This window comes from Prionailurus bengalensis, chromosome C1 (genome assembly GCF_016509475.1).
Source record: "Prionailurus bengalensis isolate Pbe53 chromosome C1, Fcat_Pben_1.1_paternal_pri, whole genome shotgun sequence".
Lineage (NCBI taxonomy): Eukaryota > Metazoa > Chordata > Mammalia > Carnivora > Felidae > Prionailurus > Prionailurus bengalensis.
This window is the reverse complement of record NC_057345.1, coordinates 41,771,695-41,787,706: the sequence shown is the minus strand read 5'-3', so window position 1 is coordinate 41,787,706 and position 16,012 is coordinate 41,771,695. Positions and strand designations below refer to the sequence as shown.

Sequence of the window (16,012 nt, the reverse complement as noted above, 5' to 3'; positions counted from 1 at the left end):
TGGGCCTATGGTTCTAAGCATCCTCATGGATAATTTCCGCTTAGTAATTTCATGTATTTTTTTCTCTTTTTATGGGGAGGCACCAAGTAAGTTGGAGGAATTGAAATAAAAATGGGCAGTTGAACTTTGACTCTTGAAAAATGTGGGGTTTAGGGGTCCCCAACCTCCTGTGCAGTTGGAAATCCATGTATAACTTTTGATTCACCTAAAACTTAACTACTAATAGCTTACTTTTCCCTGGAAGACTTACTGATAACACAAACAGTTGATTAACACATATTTTGTATATGTATTATGTATTGTATTCTTATAGTAAAGTGAGCTAGAGATAATGTTATGAGGAAAATCGTAAGAGAAAGTACATTTACAGTGTTGTATCTATTGAAAAATACAAGTTAAGTGGACCTGGGCAGTTCAAACCTATGTTGTTCATGGGTCAAGTATAATAACAATAAGTAAATATATCAATAGGGCTTGATAAGGAGAATTTTCCTCTCTAGATATCTTTTAAAGAATGCCTCCATTTTGCAGTAGGGAGTACCTACATTAGAGGATAATATTTTGGAGGCATTATAGTGGGATTGATCAGCAAATGTTTGTTAAAGCTAGTTTCTTGAATACTGATAATATATTCAACATGGTACAGTCAACATACAAATGAAGTAAGGTTCATATTATTAAGACTAAAATATAGATGTCAAATGTATTCTACCATAAGGTGGTCAGCCTTCAGAGATAAAAAGATGTGAGATATAGGTAGTGTAAATATGTTATGAGTAAATCCTTTTGATAGTCACTCTTCCTGGAAAAATTACTTTCTTAAAGAAGATTGTACCAGTTTTTTCACTTTTTTGTTGAAAGGGGATTGAGTCGTGTTTGTGAGAAGCTATTTGCCCCTTGCTATGTAGATTATGAGTAATGCCTGTTTTGGGGTAACATGTTAGGACAAGTGGTTTTAGTTGGAAAACTTTAGTTATAAAAACCAAAATACTGAAAGGAAAAAAATATATATACATATGCCACTTGATACTTTGTACTAAGGTCTTTATAAATAAATTGGGAACTAATACATTAATTTAAAATAGATCTCATAATTCCAAATAGAGCAATAATAGGAAGAAATTATATAAGTCACAAAGTGAAAAGAACACTGACAGTCAGGAAACCTGAGTTCTAATTCTGGCTCTGTCTCTATCTGGATGGTTTTACGCCTTTTCATTTTCTTATTTCTAAAACAATAGGATTAGATTATATAGGTAATTATTTTTTTAAGATTTTATTTTTTCTTTAAGTAATCTCTCCCCCAATGTGGGACATGAACTGAAAATCCTGAGTTCAAGAATCACATACTCTGGGGCGCCTGGGTGGCGCAGTCGGTTAAGCGTCCGACTTCAGCCAGGTCACGATCTCGCGGTCCGGGAGTTCGAGCCCCGCGTCAGGCTCTGGGCTGATGGCTCAGAGCCTGGAGCCTGTTTCCGATTCTGTGTCTCCCTCTCTCTCTGCCCCTCCCCCGTTCATGCTCTGTCTCTCTCTGTCCCAAAAATAAATAAACGTTGAAAAAAAAAAATTTAAAAAAAAAAAAAAAAAAAAAAAGAATCACATACTCTTACTGACTGAGCCAGCCAGGTGTCCCTAGATTATATACATAATTTTTAAGTCCTATTTTAGCTCTAAAACTGATTATGTTATAACTTAATAAGTGAATATTTCCTATCTAAAAGTTTCCTTCTATATCTGTTAGCAACTTTTCCATACTTTGGATTTCTTTATATCATCTGTCAACTGATAAGTAAAACTCTAGGGTTAAAGACTTGTTTTGACAGCCGATTTTATTGTCAAGACATAGTAAAATAGTTTAGATTTATTATAGGGATTGTAAGCCCCTTTGACTAATGAAGATGTGCATCCAGTATTTTGGTATCCCTTTTTATTTTGCTTAGGTGGATCAAACTCTAAATGTTTACCTTTTTTAGAACAGCAAGATCAGATTCTAGTGCTCATTTAAAAATGGTTTAGATGCTGCCTTTCTTTTCTGAAAACTCAGTTGATATATTCCCTCATAAGATATTGATTGCTAATGTTCTAGATCATATTAGAAAGGAATGCAGGAACCTAATGTAGTTTGAAGATGAAATCAAATTGTTTATTCAGATGCAGTGGTTATACTAGTGAAAGGAAAGATCCTATGACTGATTGTAACATTGGAAATGATTTATATTCATGAATGAATAAGTGTATGCAAAAGGGAAATAGTCTATGTAAGAGATGGCTTAAAGAGTAGCTTAGGGTTTTTCAGTGATTTTATGTTTTAATTTTTATTTGAAAAATGTGGATCTTGTTTAAGGTAAATATGAAAGTTAATAAAAGAAGCGGGAAGAAATAATTTTGAGGTTTTTGGAGAACATTTACCTAATTAAGAATTAACTACTTACCTGAGGCATCATTTTTAGCCCTCTCCATCTTCATCTTCCCAAAAGGAACTTGTTCTTGATCTGAAAGGTTTGATAAACTAACAAGGTTGAAATTTAAGTATGATACATACAGAATTATGATTTGTTCAGGGTTTTCTTAAGTCAGTTCTCAAGTATGAATTTCTCAAGTATGAATTTCTTGGGTAGATAATTCTCAAGTATGAATTTCTTTTCTAGCAATCGCAGAGCCTGTTTTTGCTGTGGTCAAAGCTGACTGATAGACTGTGGTTTAAGTCATCTTATACAAAAATGTCTTCAACCCTGGTCGAAGCAAGAAATCTTTATGGGGTAGTTGGAGCTGAAAGCAGGTTAGGCACCTATTAAACATCCCAGAACAGGTTAGACTGTAGTTTGAAGAAGTGGATATTCCCCTATTTTTTAACTGAGTTTATGTGCCTACAACTTCAAAATGGGATTTACAGTGTAAAATGAGGCTGTTTGGTTCTTCTGTAAACATATTTTCCATTTATGACACATGGTCAGGCTTTATGCCAGGTACATGCTATTTTTTGAAAGCTCTCTTTTTAGAGGAGTAACCATTTATCAAAATAGTCTATATCACCAAATGTTAGCCTTTTAAAATTGACATTTCTAAAATGTGGGGAAAACTAATAATTCAACTTCCTATCCTCAAGGATTCAGATTGACTATTTTCCTCTTCTGTTTTGTGTCTTTTAATTTACAATCACATAATGGTATACCCTAATCATTTTTTAGTGCATAATTTGGTATACCTGTTGGCCATCCATTTTGTTTAAAACTCTGATTTGCCCAAGGTATTGGGAGAATACCTACTGATCAGATATATGTTCTGTATATCATCAGTAAGAAAAGAAGAACTAAAAAGCCTCTTTAAAGTTTAGTTATGTCATTTTTTTTAATAAAGACTTTCTTTTTTAACCATTTACTATCTTTATTAAATGTTTTCCTGACATGTTATTTTTTACCCTGTTTTAATAGAAACAAAATTTTCTGAGTAACATATTGAGAAGTCTCACCTCTGATAACTGAGTTACTGAACACATAGTCGTTAATTGCTAAGATCTTTAGAAATAATCTACCTAGATAAATTATTTCTGCAGATTTCCAAAATCTATTAAGTCAGGAAACATACTTGGTTCGGAACTCTGAAATGCTGGCAGGAAATGATATTTGGGTGGGCTGGCTAGTCCCCTTTCCTTTTTTTTTTTTCTGTTTCTGCTTTTTCCCTTAGGTCTGCACCTGTTCAGCATTTGGGAGGATGGCAAGAGGAGGAGCAGCAGGGTGAAACTGACACAGTTCTGGTGAGTTTCACTATGCTGCTCCTCCTGATTCTCAGGGAAAGAATTTTGTTACTTTCTGTTGGAAACATCCATCTCCAAGTGAATCCTTAATATGTGATGACAGTGTTATTCCTTTAGGATTGACTCACTATTTGCATGTGTTCTACTTACTCCAGTCTGCAGCAGCTCTTTGTGTTGGAGTTGGGAGTTTTGCTGATCCAGATGACCTGCCTGGGCTGGCACACTTTTTGGAACACAGTAAGATCTTTACAGAATATTATTCCTGAGTGTGTTTTTTCCTCCAAATTTGTACAAATTGATTTTAAAGATAAATAACTGGTTTTATAGAAATGTGATATGTTTAATAAGAGAAAAGACTAAGAAAAACATTTATTTATTTAAAAAAAGTTTTTTAAACATTTATTTTTGAGAGACAGAGACAGAGTGTAAGTGGGGCAGGGGCAGAGAGAGAGAGAGGTAAACAGAATCCGAAGCAGACTCCAGGCTCAGGGCTGTCAGCACAGAGCCTGACACTGGGAAGAACTGTGAGATCATGACCTGAGCAGAAGTTGGACACTTAACTGACTGAGCTGCTCCGGCGCCCCGAAGGAAAAACATTTATTAATATCATAGGGGAAGACTTAATTTTAATCTCCTTGACTGTATAATTTTGTGGATTAGAATGAAGCCCACCTATAAAACTATTTTAAAATGTAGATTTTATTATTGTTCTGGTATGGTAAGGCCAACAGATCAGGAGATAGTTGCCCATCTCTAAGAATCTTATAACCTTGGGAAAGACTGCCTCTTCCAGGGTTAGCAATGCCCCAGGCTGTCAAACATTGGGAATACAGAAAATAAAAAGGCATGATTAATATCAAAACAAAACAAAATCTTCAGTTTAATTATGAATATACCTAAATAAAACCTGTGTGGTTGCTGTACAGTTATAAATTTAAGTCTATATTTGTTTTCTTGAATTATTTATTTATATTCTGATTTTCTAAGCTATTTGAGGGTAAACATGCACCTTAGGACTTTCATAGTAACAATCTGCATATATGCTAATACTTACATTTTAACCTTTTTATAAATATTTTTAAAAAATAAAGTGCTTAGTTTTTTTAGTATAAAACTAATAGATGAGCATTATGGAAAATTACAAAAGCAGAAATATAATGAAGAAAGTATTATCCAGACATAAGCATTGTTAGTATGTTGGTATATTTCTTCTGTTTGTTTTGTTTTGCACATGAGAAATTTCATTGTTGATAATAACATTGTCTACATCTTTGTGTTCTTTGACTTTGTGTTCTTTCCACTTAGTGGTATTCATGGGTAGCTTGAAATATCCAGATGAAAATGGATTTGATGCCTTCTTGAAGAAACATGGGGGTAGTGATAATGCTTCAACTGATTGTGAACGTACAGTCTTTCAATTTGATGTCCAGAGAAAATACTTCAAGGAGGCCCTCGATAGGTAACTAACTCAAAATGTATTTTTATTTTAATTATCTAACGACATTTTACAAATGGAGACATTGGGCATTTTTCTATGGTATTTCTTTTCAAGCTGTACTCTAATTCTGTAGAATTGTCATACTTTATCTGGAGAAATGAGCAAACTATTAAATGCACCTTGGCTCTTGTTCTGTAATATACTTAGTCTTTGTGTTGAAGATTACACTGAAACCCTTAAACACCTTTGAGTTTTATAAATAATGTATACTCTATTGGCTCATTATTGTGATTATTTTTTCTAATTTAGTAGAAAATATGGAAAAACAGAAGCAAAAAAGGGGTAAGATTGTTCCTAATTTGATATCTAAGGATAACTATGGTTAATGGTTTGGTGTATGGTCGTCTATATTTTTAAATGTATTTAGGATTATTATTCATATTCTATTATATTTTTATTTTAATTTTTAAATTTTAATTTCAGTATAGTTAATACACAGTGTTAAATTCATTTCAGGTGTACAGTATAATGATTCAACAATTCAAACTTACTAAGTGCTCATCAAGATAAGTGTATTCTTAGTCCCCTTTACCTATTTGACCATCCTCTTACACACCTCCCCTCGGTAGTTAGTTAAGTGTCTGATTTTTGAGTTGTCCCTTTTTTTTTTTTTTTTTAATTTTTTTTTTTTCAACGTTTATTTATTTTTGGGACAGAGAGAGACAGAGCATGAATGGGGGAGGGGCAGAGAGAGAGGGAGACACAGAATCGGAAACAGGCTCCAGGCTCTGAGCCATCAGCCCAGAGCCTGATGCGGGGCTCGAACTCCCGGACCGCGAGATCGTGACCTGGCTGAAGTCGGACGCCCAACCGACTGCGCCACCCAGGCGCCCCGAGTTGTCCCTTTTCTTCCCTTTGTTTGTTTGTTTTGGTTCTTAAATTCCACATATGAATGGGTTCCTTTTTATATTTTAAACAAGACCTATCATTTTTATACATCATGATGTAATTTATAAAACCTAATTTTAAGGGATTGCGTGTTATTTTTATTGTATAAGGAATAACATAATCTGTTTAACAAGTTACATATGATTGGTTAGTTGAATTGTGTTCAGTTTTTAAAAAAAATTTTTTTTTAACGTTTATTTATTTCTGAGACAGAGACAGAGCGTGAGTGGGGGAGGGGCAGAAAGAGAGGGGGGAGGGACACAGAATCCAAAGCAGGCTCCAGGCTCTGAGCTGTCAGCACAGAGCCCAGCGCGGGGTTCAAACTCACAGACCGTGAGATCATGACCTGAGCCGAAGCCAGAGGCTCAACTGACTGAGCCCCCTGGGCGCCCGTGTTCCGTTTTTAGTATTTGTAATGCTGTGATGAATATCCTAATCTCTGTGCACATCTTTAATTATTTTTTAATTAAGTTCTAAGAAGTTAAATTGCTGAGTATATTTGCATGTGTATTTTTTTTCATGCATGTGTATTTTTTTTTGCATGTGCATTTTTAAGGATTTTTTCTTTTTTTGAATTTTTTTGAATACTTCTATTACTTATTTTTTAAAATTTACATCCAAGGTAGTTAGCATGTAGTGCAATAATGGTATCAGGAGTAGAATCCAGTGATTGATCTCCTACATCTAGCACCCAGTGCTCATCCCAACAAGTGTCCTTCTTAATGTCCCTTGCCCATTTAGCCCATCCCCTCTCCCACAACCCCTCCAGCAACCCTCAGTTTGTTCTCTATATTTAAGAGTCTATGTTTTGTCCCCTTCCCTGTTTTTATATTACTTTTGCTTCCCTTCCCTTATGTTCATCTGTTTTATATCTTAAATTCCACATGAGTGAAGTCGTATGATATTTGTCCTCTCTAATTTCGCTTAGCATAATACCCTCTAGTTCTATCCATGTTGTTGCAAATAGCAAGATTTCAATTTTTTGATTGCCGAGTAATACACCATTGTATGTAAATATACCACATGTTCTTTGTCCACTCATCAGTAAATGGACATTTGGGCTCTTTTCATACTTTGGCTATTGTCAGTAGTGCTGTTATAAAACATTGGGGTGTGTGTGCTCTCTTCTCTTTCATTCTTGATTTTATTTATTTGTGTCCTTTCCTTTTTCTTTTTGATCACATTGGCTAGGGATTTATCAATTTTGTTAATTCCTTCAAAGAACCAGCTCCTGGTTTCATCGATCTGTTTTTTTGAGATCATTGATTTCTGCTCTACTCTTTATTATTTCCCATCTTCTGCTTGTTTGGGGTTTTATTTGCTGTTCTTTTTCCAGCTCTTTAAGGTGTAAGGTTAGATTGTGTATTTGAGACCTTTCTTCATTGTTTAGGAAGGCCTGGATTGCTGTATCCCTCTTTTGACACAAAAGGGATCAAATCTGCATCCTGGAGGTTTGGGGCTATGGTGGTGTTATTTTCATTGACTTCCATGTACTTTTTAATTTCCTCTTTAACTTCTTGGTTAACCCATTTATTCTTTAGTAGGATGTCTTTTAATCTCCAAGTATTCGTGGTCTTTCCAAATTTTTTCTTGTGAGTGATTTCGAGTTTCATAGCATTGTGGTCTGAAAATATGCACGGAATGATCTGGATCTTTTTGTACTTGTTGAGGGCTGATTTGTATCCCAGTATGTGATCTATTCTGGAAAATGTTCCATGTGCAAGGCTTTTTTTTTTTTTTTTCTTAAAGCTTTTGATACTCACTGTAAAATTGTTTTCCAGAAAGTTTCTGTCCATGTGTTAGTAGAGTTTTGATGTCACAAGGTTGCAGACCAGAGTCTGCACTAGAAAATTCTAGATAAATATAAGATTGAAATAAAAAAAAAAAATCTTGAATTTGATCAATATAATGTAAGCCCTCTGAGGGCAGGGATTTTTATCTATTTATTTGTTGATATCTCTCCGGCATCCGGAATTTGATAGATAATCTATACCAATATTTGTTGAGTGAATTAATACTGTTTCTTTATAGAAAAAATTACCATAAAATTAACCCATAAATGACCAGAAAATTCTCAAAACATGACAAAAATTCAGTTTTCTTAAAGAAATTGTCTTTTCCATTAAGAGATTTTGACCCATAAGTTGAAAGCATATGCCGTTCTTCTCAACGGAATAAATATTTATGTTCCTCTATCCCCAGTAAACAACTCTTTTGCTAAAACAGTGTTAAAATACCATTAAAATTGACAATATTACTTTGATAACATTTATAAGAGGATACAACATTCTAGTTTTTCTTCCTTAATCTCTAATATGGCTGCCTGTGTTCAGTGGACTATTTAAAAACTAGCTGTTTTTAATTGTATACTTTAGAACATGCTCATAGCACACACATTTGATACTCAGTGTATTAGTTTCTGTAATTAAACATTTAATTTGAAAATAACCAAAAGATAGGGACAAAACTAATCAACTAAGGCAATGCAAATCATGTTCAAGATTATCTTTCCTGTAAACTTATAAAATCAAGAATACTGAGGATGACTGCATGTTTGCTCTTGTTTCAAAGTTCTTAGCTCCCAAGATTTCACAAAATCCAAACAGATATTTGTAAATGTGGAGAAACCTTGAGCGGTAGTCAAGTTGAATTCTCATGACTTTATATTTGGTTAAAAAAACAAACCAAAACCCAAAAAACAAAAACCAAAAGACCAAACCCCAAAACAAACAACAAATAACAATACCCCTAAACTGAAAATACCCACATTTGATTATATCTAAATATAAAGAAGGAAAAAGCCTATTTTGATGGAAAAAAGATTAGGTGAAGAGTATGTTGAATAAATTCTGACCACCTCAGAGTTAATGAAGCATGGTGTAAAGTCTAGTTAAACAACTTATTTCATTTCTTCTTTGGAGACTATCCATTTTTGATTTGAGGACTGCTGTAGGAAATCAGAAGATATTTATACATTTGTTTCTACTTAGAAAAAAAGAAGCTACCAGAAATAAAAAGAATGCTACTATATTAATAGAAAATAATTAGAATATCATCATGAATTTATGACATAAATGATAGTGGTAGAGCATTAAGTATTGTATCCACTATAATTTATATAATATACTTCTACAATTACTAAGGAATAAAAAGTCTTTTGATCATTTGGAAAGGACTCCTATAGCATGTATTAAGTGCTAGGATTTTTTAATAGGTCAGTAAATCCAATTCCTTCACACAGGTCACATTGTTTATTAATATCTTGGATCATATAAGTAAAAAGTTGAGGCAATGACTGAATTTTTACTCTGGTAAGTAAATGAGAATGGAAGCTGCTTTTGCCCTGATGGCATTTGCTAATTTCAATATATTTGGACTTGGCTACATCAGCGTTTCAGGGCAAGAGCAAGAAATATCAAAACTCTGAATACCCACAAAGTGGGGTATCTAACAGGAGATCTTCCTTATAGTAATCTGGGACTCAGGTTGAGGAAGTGGATCAGGCATCCAAAGAAATTACAGCCTATTCTCAAAATGCCTGAGTTTTCTGGTGAACTTCAAGTCTTCATTGTGAATTAAAGTGGCCCAGAACTGGTAGTGTTCTCAGATGCCTGAGAGAAGCAAACACAAGTTCTTTAAAAAGAAAATGCTTGCATTGATAGATAAATGGATGAAGAAAATGTGAAATATGTCTACATAGATATAGACAATGGAATATTATGCAGCCATAAGGTGGAAGGAAATCTTAGGGTGCCTGGGTGACTCGGTTAAGCCTCTGACTCTTGATATTGGCTCAGGATGTGATCTTTCGGTAATGAGATTGAGCCCCCTATCAGGCTGCCCCTGCTTGGAATTCTCTCTCTCCCTCTCTTTCTGCCCTTCCCCTGCTTATGTTTGCTCTCTCAAAAATAAATAAACATTTAAAAAAAAGGGAGGGGGGGAGAAATCTTGCCGTTTGCAACAACAGGGATGAACCTAGAGGACATTAAGTTAAGTGAAATAAGCCACACAGAAAAAGACAAAAACTGTATGATCTTAACATATGTGGCACCAAAAAGAAAAAATATAAAATAATAATAATAATGATAATAATAATAATAAAATAAGAAGGAAAAGAAAATCCAAACTCTATAGAAACAGACTGGAATGGTGGTTACCAGAAGCTGGGAAGATGAGGACATGGTGGTCAAAGGGCACATGTCTTTAGTTATGAGATGAATAAGTTCTCAAGATAAAGTGTTCAGCATGGGGACCGTAGTTAATAATACTGTATTGTACACTTGAAGTTCGCTGAAAGAATAGATCTTCAACTTTCACACACATACAAAGAGGAAATTATGTAGGGTGATGTGTTAATTGTAATCACTTCAAAAGGATACGTAATCAAATCATCATATTGTGTGTTTTAAATATATATAGGGTTTTTTTTGGTAAGTTGTACTTCAAATAAATGTGCAAAAGAGAAAAAAGAACAAGAAAAGTCTTCATCCTAGGCTTTGCATTGCTCCTATAAATAGTTTTTCAAGTAAAATGATCAGCATTTAGTCAAACGTAAGCAGGCACACAAAACAAGACATGAGTTAAAACAGAAAACAAGGATTAAAAAAAAATGTTTATGTATTTTGGATTGAGAGAAGGTGGAAGGGCAGAGAGAGAAAATAAAGATTTTTTAATACATTAGAAATCTTAGGCATTGGAATGGTTAGACACAAATTATAAAAATGTTTGCACTTTCTGTTTTTAAAGAAAGAAGGCACAAGTTTGAATATAGTTGCAAGGAATAGGAAACTGTAACATGACCTATGAGATTTGGATAATAAAAATAAAAAGAATATCTTGAACTGAGATAGGATGATTGAAATTGAAAACCTAAAGTTCTGGTTTGGGCACCTGGGTGGCTCAGTCGGTTGAGTGTCTGACTTCTGCTCAGGTCATAATCTCGCGGTTTGTGAGTTTGAGCCCCACATTGGGCTCACTGTGTCAGCCTGTCAGCACACAGCCCACTTCAGATCCTCTGTCCCAATCTCTCTGCCCCTCCCCAACTTGTGCTCTCCCCAAAATAAGTAAATGTTTAAAAAAAAAAAAAGGAAAACCTAATTCCCTGGTTTAAGAAAAGAGTAGATACGGTTGAAGATAGAATTAGTGAACTGAAAGGCTGAAAGGCCAAAAGATGTTCCAAATGCAACATAAAGAGGGGGGAATAAATACAGAGGAAAAGAAAAGAGGCATAAAGGATATAGCAGAAATGTCAGTATATCTCGGAGTCTTAGAAGGTGGAAGAGAAAAATAGAGAAGACACAATATTTGAAAGGTTGATCATTGGAAACTTCCCAGAACATCAAATTAAAGGTTAAAGAAACCTAACAAATTCCAAAGGTGGACGTTAAAGGAAATCCAGAGGTGCCTGGATGGCTCAGCTGATGGAGCATGCGACTCTTGATCTTGGGGTTGTGAGTTTGAGCCCTATATTGGGTGTAGAGGTTACTTAAAAATAAAATCTTTAAAAAAATTAAAGAAATCCATATGTAGAAAAACATAGTGATTTGAAGAAAACCAAATATAGGAAATGTTTGCCAGGTTAAAGGTCAAATTTCCTTCAAAGGTATATTAGATTGATAAATGACTATTCAGAGTAGTGAAAGGTTAAAGACAGTTGGATATCTGCAATAGCCTGAAAGAAAATAACTACCAACCACAAATTCTATACCAAGCAAAAATATCTTAAAAAAAAAAATTTTTTTTTTTAATGTTTATTTTTGAGAAAGAGAGACAGAGCACGAGCAGGGGAGGGGCAGAGAGAGAGACACACACACAGAATCCGAAGCAGTTTCCAGGCTCTGAGCTGTCAGCACAGAGTCTGATGCAGGGCTTGAACTCACAAACCATGAGATCATGACCTGAGCCGAAGTCGGATGCCCAACTGACTGAGCCACCCAGGTACCCCAAGCAAAAATATCTTTCAAGAATGATTGTAAAATAGACCTTCAGATACACAATTAAGTTTGCCACCAGCCAACTTACTGAAGGAAATTTCTGAAGAATTTATTTCAGGCAGAAGGAAAATGAAGATCAGAGATGAAAAAAAGAACAATGAAAGTCATTTTATGTGAATAAATATAAATGAACATTGATTAAAACAATAGTGAAAATTTAAAAGTACAAAATTAAAGCAACAATGGCATATCAGTCAGGAGTAATGGTAAATGCAGTAAAAGGTATTTTGAGGGGTAAGGTATTGATTAACATTAGACATTGATACGTTAAAAGTTAAAAGGATGCATGTAATATTTTCTAGGGTAACTTCTAAAAGAACAGGATTTGAGTGTAAAACTTCCAAACCAGCAAAGGGAAGACATTTGGAATAATTAAAAAATTTTTTTTAATTAAGTGACGTTAGGTGGCATCAATTCTTAATTTCAAAGGAACTCACAAAAAAAAAAAAGAAATCAAGGGAGGCTACATGAAGGAGGTGTGTTTTCTAGGACCTGAAGGATGAGTACAAACTGGTTTGGGCTGGAAGCAGCATAGGAGCCAAGACCCTCTACCCTCTTCTTTTTAAATGTGTATTTATTTTTGAGAGTGAGAGTGTGAGCAGGGGAGGGGTAGAGAGAGAGACAGGATCTGAAGCGGGCTCTGTGCTGAGAGCAGAAAGCCCAGTGTGGGGCTCGAACTCATGAACCACGATATCATGACCGTAGCCAAAGTCTGACGCTTAATTGACTGAGCCACCCAGGCAGCCCAAGCCAAGTTCCCTTTTTTAATGACTGATAGAGTACTTGCTTTCCAGTGAAATCTCTTCTCAAGTGTTAAGAGTTGAAGTTGGGACATGGCTGCCCAACTTGAATGAAAAATTTCAGCCTCCCCTGCAACAACAAGGAGTGGCCTTGTGGAAAGTCTCACCATTGAAGTGTAAATGTAAGAGAGATAATGTCTGAACTTACACCTCAGCTGGAAAGTAAATGACTCTGAAAGTCACATGTTGAAAACAACAGTGCCATTATAAGCCTGAGTCCCTGAAAGTCTGAGTGGAGGAGAGCTACCTACTTAATCTGGTTCAATCCAGCCTGGACTGTCAAAGTTGCAGGAAATAAACTTCTGTTTTGATTGAGTAATGACATTTTTGGCCCTTTTGTTATAGCAGTTAACATTATATGTTTGTGTGTGTGTGTGTGTGTGTGTGTGTGTGTGTGTGTGTGTGTATTTCTTTTTACAAAAACAGAATTATCATACCATATGTACTATTTCACTTAAATGCATAGTATCAGTACATATCTTTCTATAATTTTTTGAACCTTTAAGTTGAAAGAATAGTACAAATGATACCCATTACATTTTCTTGTTCATTTGCTTTATCTCTCTATATATTCTTTTTCTGAACAATTTCAAAGTAACCAGGCTTCATGATACTTTACCCTTAAATACGTAAATGTGCATCTCCTATTGAAACAGACATTCTCCTACAATGCCATAATACCATATCTTAAGAAAATTTAATAGTCCCTTACATTATCTAATATATAGAGTGTATTCAAATTGAATTGTCCTCCAATTATTTTTTAGCTGTTTTGATCTATGATCCAATCAAGGTACATGCTTTGCATGCAGTATGTCTCTTTAGTCTGTAGTTCTCAGAATAGATAAATTCGTAGAGACCAAAAGTAGAATAGTGGTTGCCAGGGACTAGGAACATGGGGAAAGGGAATGACTGTTAACGGGTATAGGGTTTATTTAGTGGGCAATGAAATTTTCTGAAATTAGTGTTAATGTTTTCACAATCCTGTGAATGTAGTAAATCTGTTCAATTGTGCACTTATTTATTTTTTTTTAATTTTTATTTATTTTAGAGAGAGACAGTGTGAGCAGGGGAGGGGCAGAGAGAGAGAGAGGGAAACACAGAATCTGAAGCAGGTTCCAGGCTCTAAGCTGTCAGCACAGAGCTGACGTGGGGCTTGAACTCCTGAACCGTGAGGTCATGACCTGAGCTGAAGTCAGATGCTTAACCGACTGAGCCACCCAGGTGCCCCAGTTGTGCACTTTAAAAGGGGGAATTTTGCAGTATGTGAATTATTTCTCAGAGTTTCAAGAAAGTTAGATGCGGGTTCTTGAAAAAACTGATGAAATAGATAAGCCTTTCACGAGACTGGCCAAGGGGAAGAAAAAGTAACTTGCAGATGTCAGGAATGAAAATGAATATGACTTAACGATTTTTCAGATATTGAAAATATAATAAGATATTTTGAATACTTATGCCAGTAAGTGAAAAAAAAAAAAGAGAAGTGTGTAATTCTTAGAAATATAATTTATAAAACCCACACAAGAGAAATTATAATTAAAAAGTTTGAATAATCTGGGGAGCCTGGGTGGCTCAGTAAGTTAAGTGTCCAACTTTGGCCCAGGTCATGATCTCACAGCTCGTGGGTTCAAACCCTGTGTTGGGCTCTGGGCTGACAGGTCAGAGCCTGGAGCCTGCTTTGGATTCTGTGTCTTCGTCTCTCTCTGCCCCTCCCCCACTTAAACTGTCTCTTTCTCTCAAAAATAAACATTAAAAAAAATTTTTTTTAAGTTTGAATAATCTTATAACAAAGAAATGAATGTGTAATCAAAAATCTCAAAAATCAACTTTTAGGTTTAGAGGTCTACAAAAAATTGAAGGAATAAATAATTCCTCCCTCATTTATGAAGGTAGTATGACCTCTTGATATAAGAAAGTATAATATAAAAAGAACTGTAGACCATACTCACATACAAATAGCAATAAAGATACAGTAGTACTGAGTTGGGTTGAAAATTACGAGGTAGGGTTAACATGAGAAAATCAATTAATGCAGTTCATCACGTCAGATTGAAGGGAAAAATGTATGTAGAAAATATGTGGTGAAATTCAGTATCTGGTCATCAAGATGTTCTTAGCTAACAGAGTGTAAGTCAACTTTCTCAAGATGATATTTGATATTTTAAACCAAGCCTTATATTTAATGGTAAAACCTGGAAAGCTTTCAAGTTGCGATCAGATATAAGAAGGAGATGCAGATTGTGATCACTTCTATTTAACATAATTTATTACTGTGGCTTGATACATAAAATAAAAATGATAAAATTGATAATGTTTAATATATAAAAGTCAGTAGCATTTCTCCATAGCAGTGATAGTTAAAATACCTTTAAAGCTATAAAAATAAACACTTAGAAATTATTCCAAAAATTAGGTATAAAGACTCTTTTTGGGGAATATATTAAAACCTTATTGTGAGATTTTAAGGAAGAGCTAAGTAATTTGAGAAAAGTACTATTCATGGATTTGAAGCTTAATTTATTTTTAATGATACCTGTTTTCTTTAGTTAATGTATTGATTCAGCGATATTGCAACCAAGATCTCAGAAGATTTATGTAGTTTTAAATAAAAAAAACTAAGTCTAAAATTTATAAGGAAAGGCAGAGGGCTAATTATTTTTGCATAGGAAAAATAACAGGATAGCAGGACTTACTAGATAACTAAGATTTGTTTTGTAATTATGACATTATGGTATTAGAAGGCCATAGAGACCAATGGAACAGAGCAGAAATCCTAGAAATAGACCAACACATATGTAGACACTTGCTTTTGGATAGGGGCACTGTGTAGCAGTGATTAAAGAACTTTTTAAAGAAATGATTCCAAGATAATTGGGCTTCTATAAACTTGACTTCTTCTCAACATACACAAAAAGTCAATTCCAGGTGGATTATAGACCAAAAAGTAAAAAGTACAACTAAAAGTTTTAGAGATGAGTATAACTTTAGCCCCAGTAAGAATTATCAACAAGATACAAAAAGCACAAAAAATAAAGAAAAATGATACTACATTATGTTCATCAAAAGATACCATAAGGAG

General features: G+C 34.5%; 1 protein-coding gene across 3 annotated transcripts in view; it reads left to right on the top strand.

Moving 5' to 3' along the window:
* NRDC (nardilysin convertase) overlaps positions 1–16,012 on the top strand; it is a 102,666-nt gene that overhangs the window by 41,531 nt on the left and 45,123 nt on the right. For 2 of the 3 annotated variants that reach the window (XR_006296995.1, XM_043578755.1), the window contains exons 3-6: positions 2,649–2,779; positions 3,685–3,754; positions 3,910–3,991; positions 5,060–5,213. Coding sequence is in view for 2 of the 3 variants with exons in the window: in XM_043578755.1 (XP_043434690.1) it covers positions 2,649–2,779; positions 3,685–3,754; positions 3,910–3,991; positions 5,060–5,213 (437 nt within the window). In the remaining variant the exon portion in view is untranslated. The remainder of the gene's footprint in view (positions 1–2,648; positions 2,780–3,684; positions 3,755–3,909; positions 3,992–5,059; positions 5,214–16,012) is intronic. The other variant, XM_043578756.1, reaches the window with a different exon arrangement.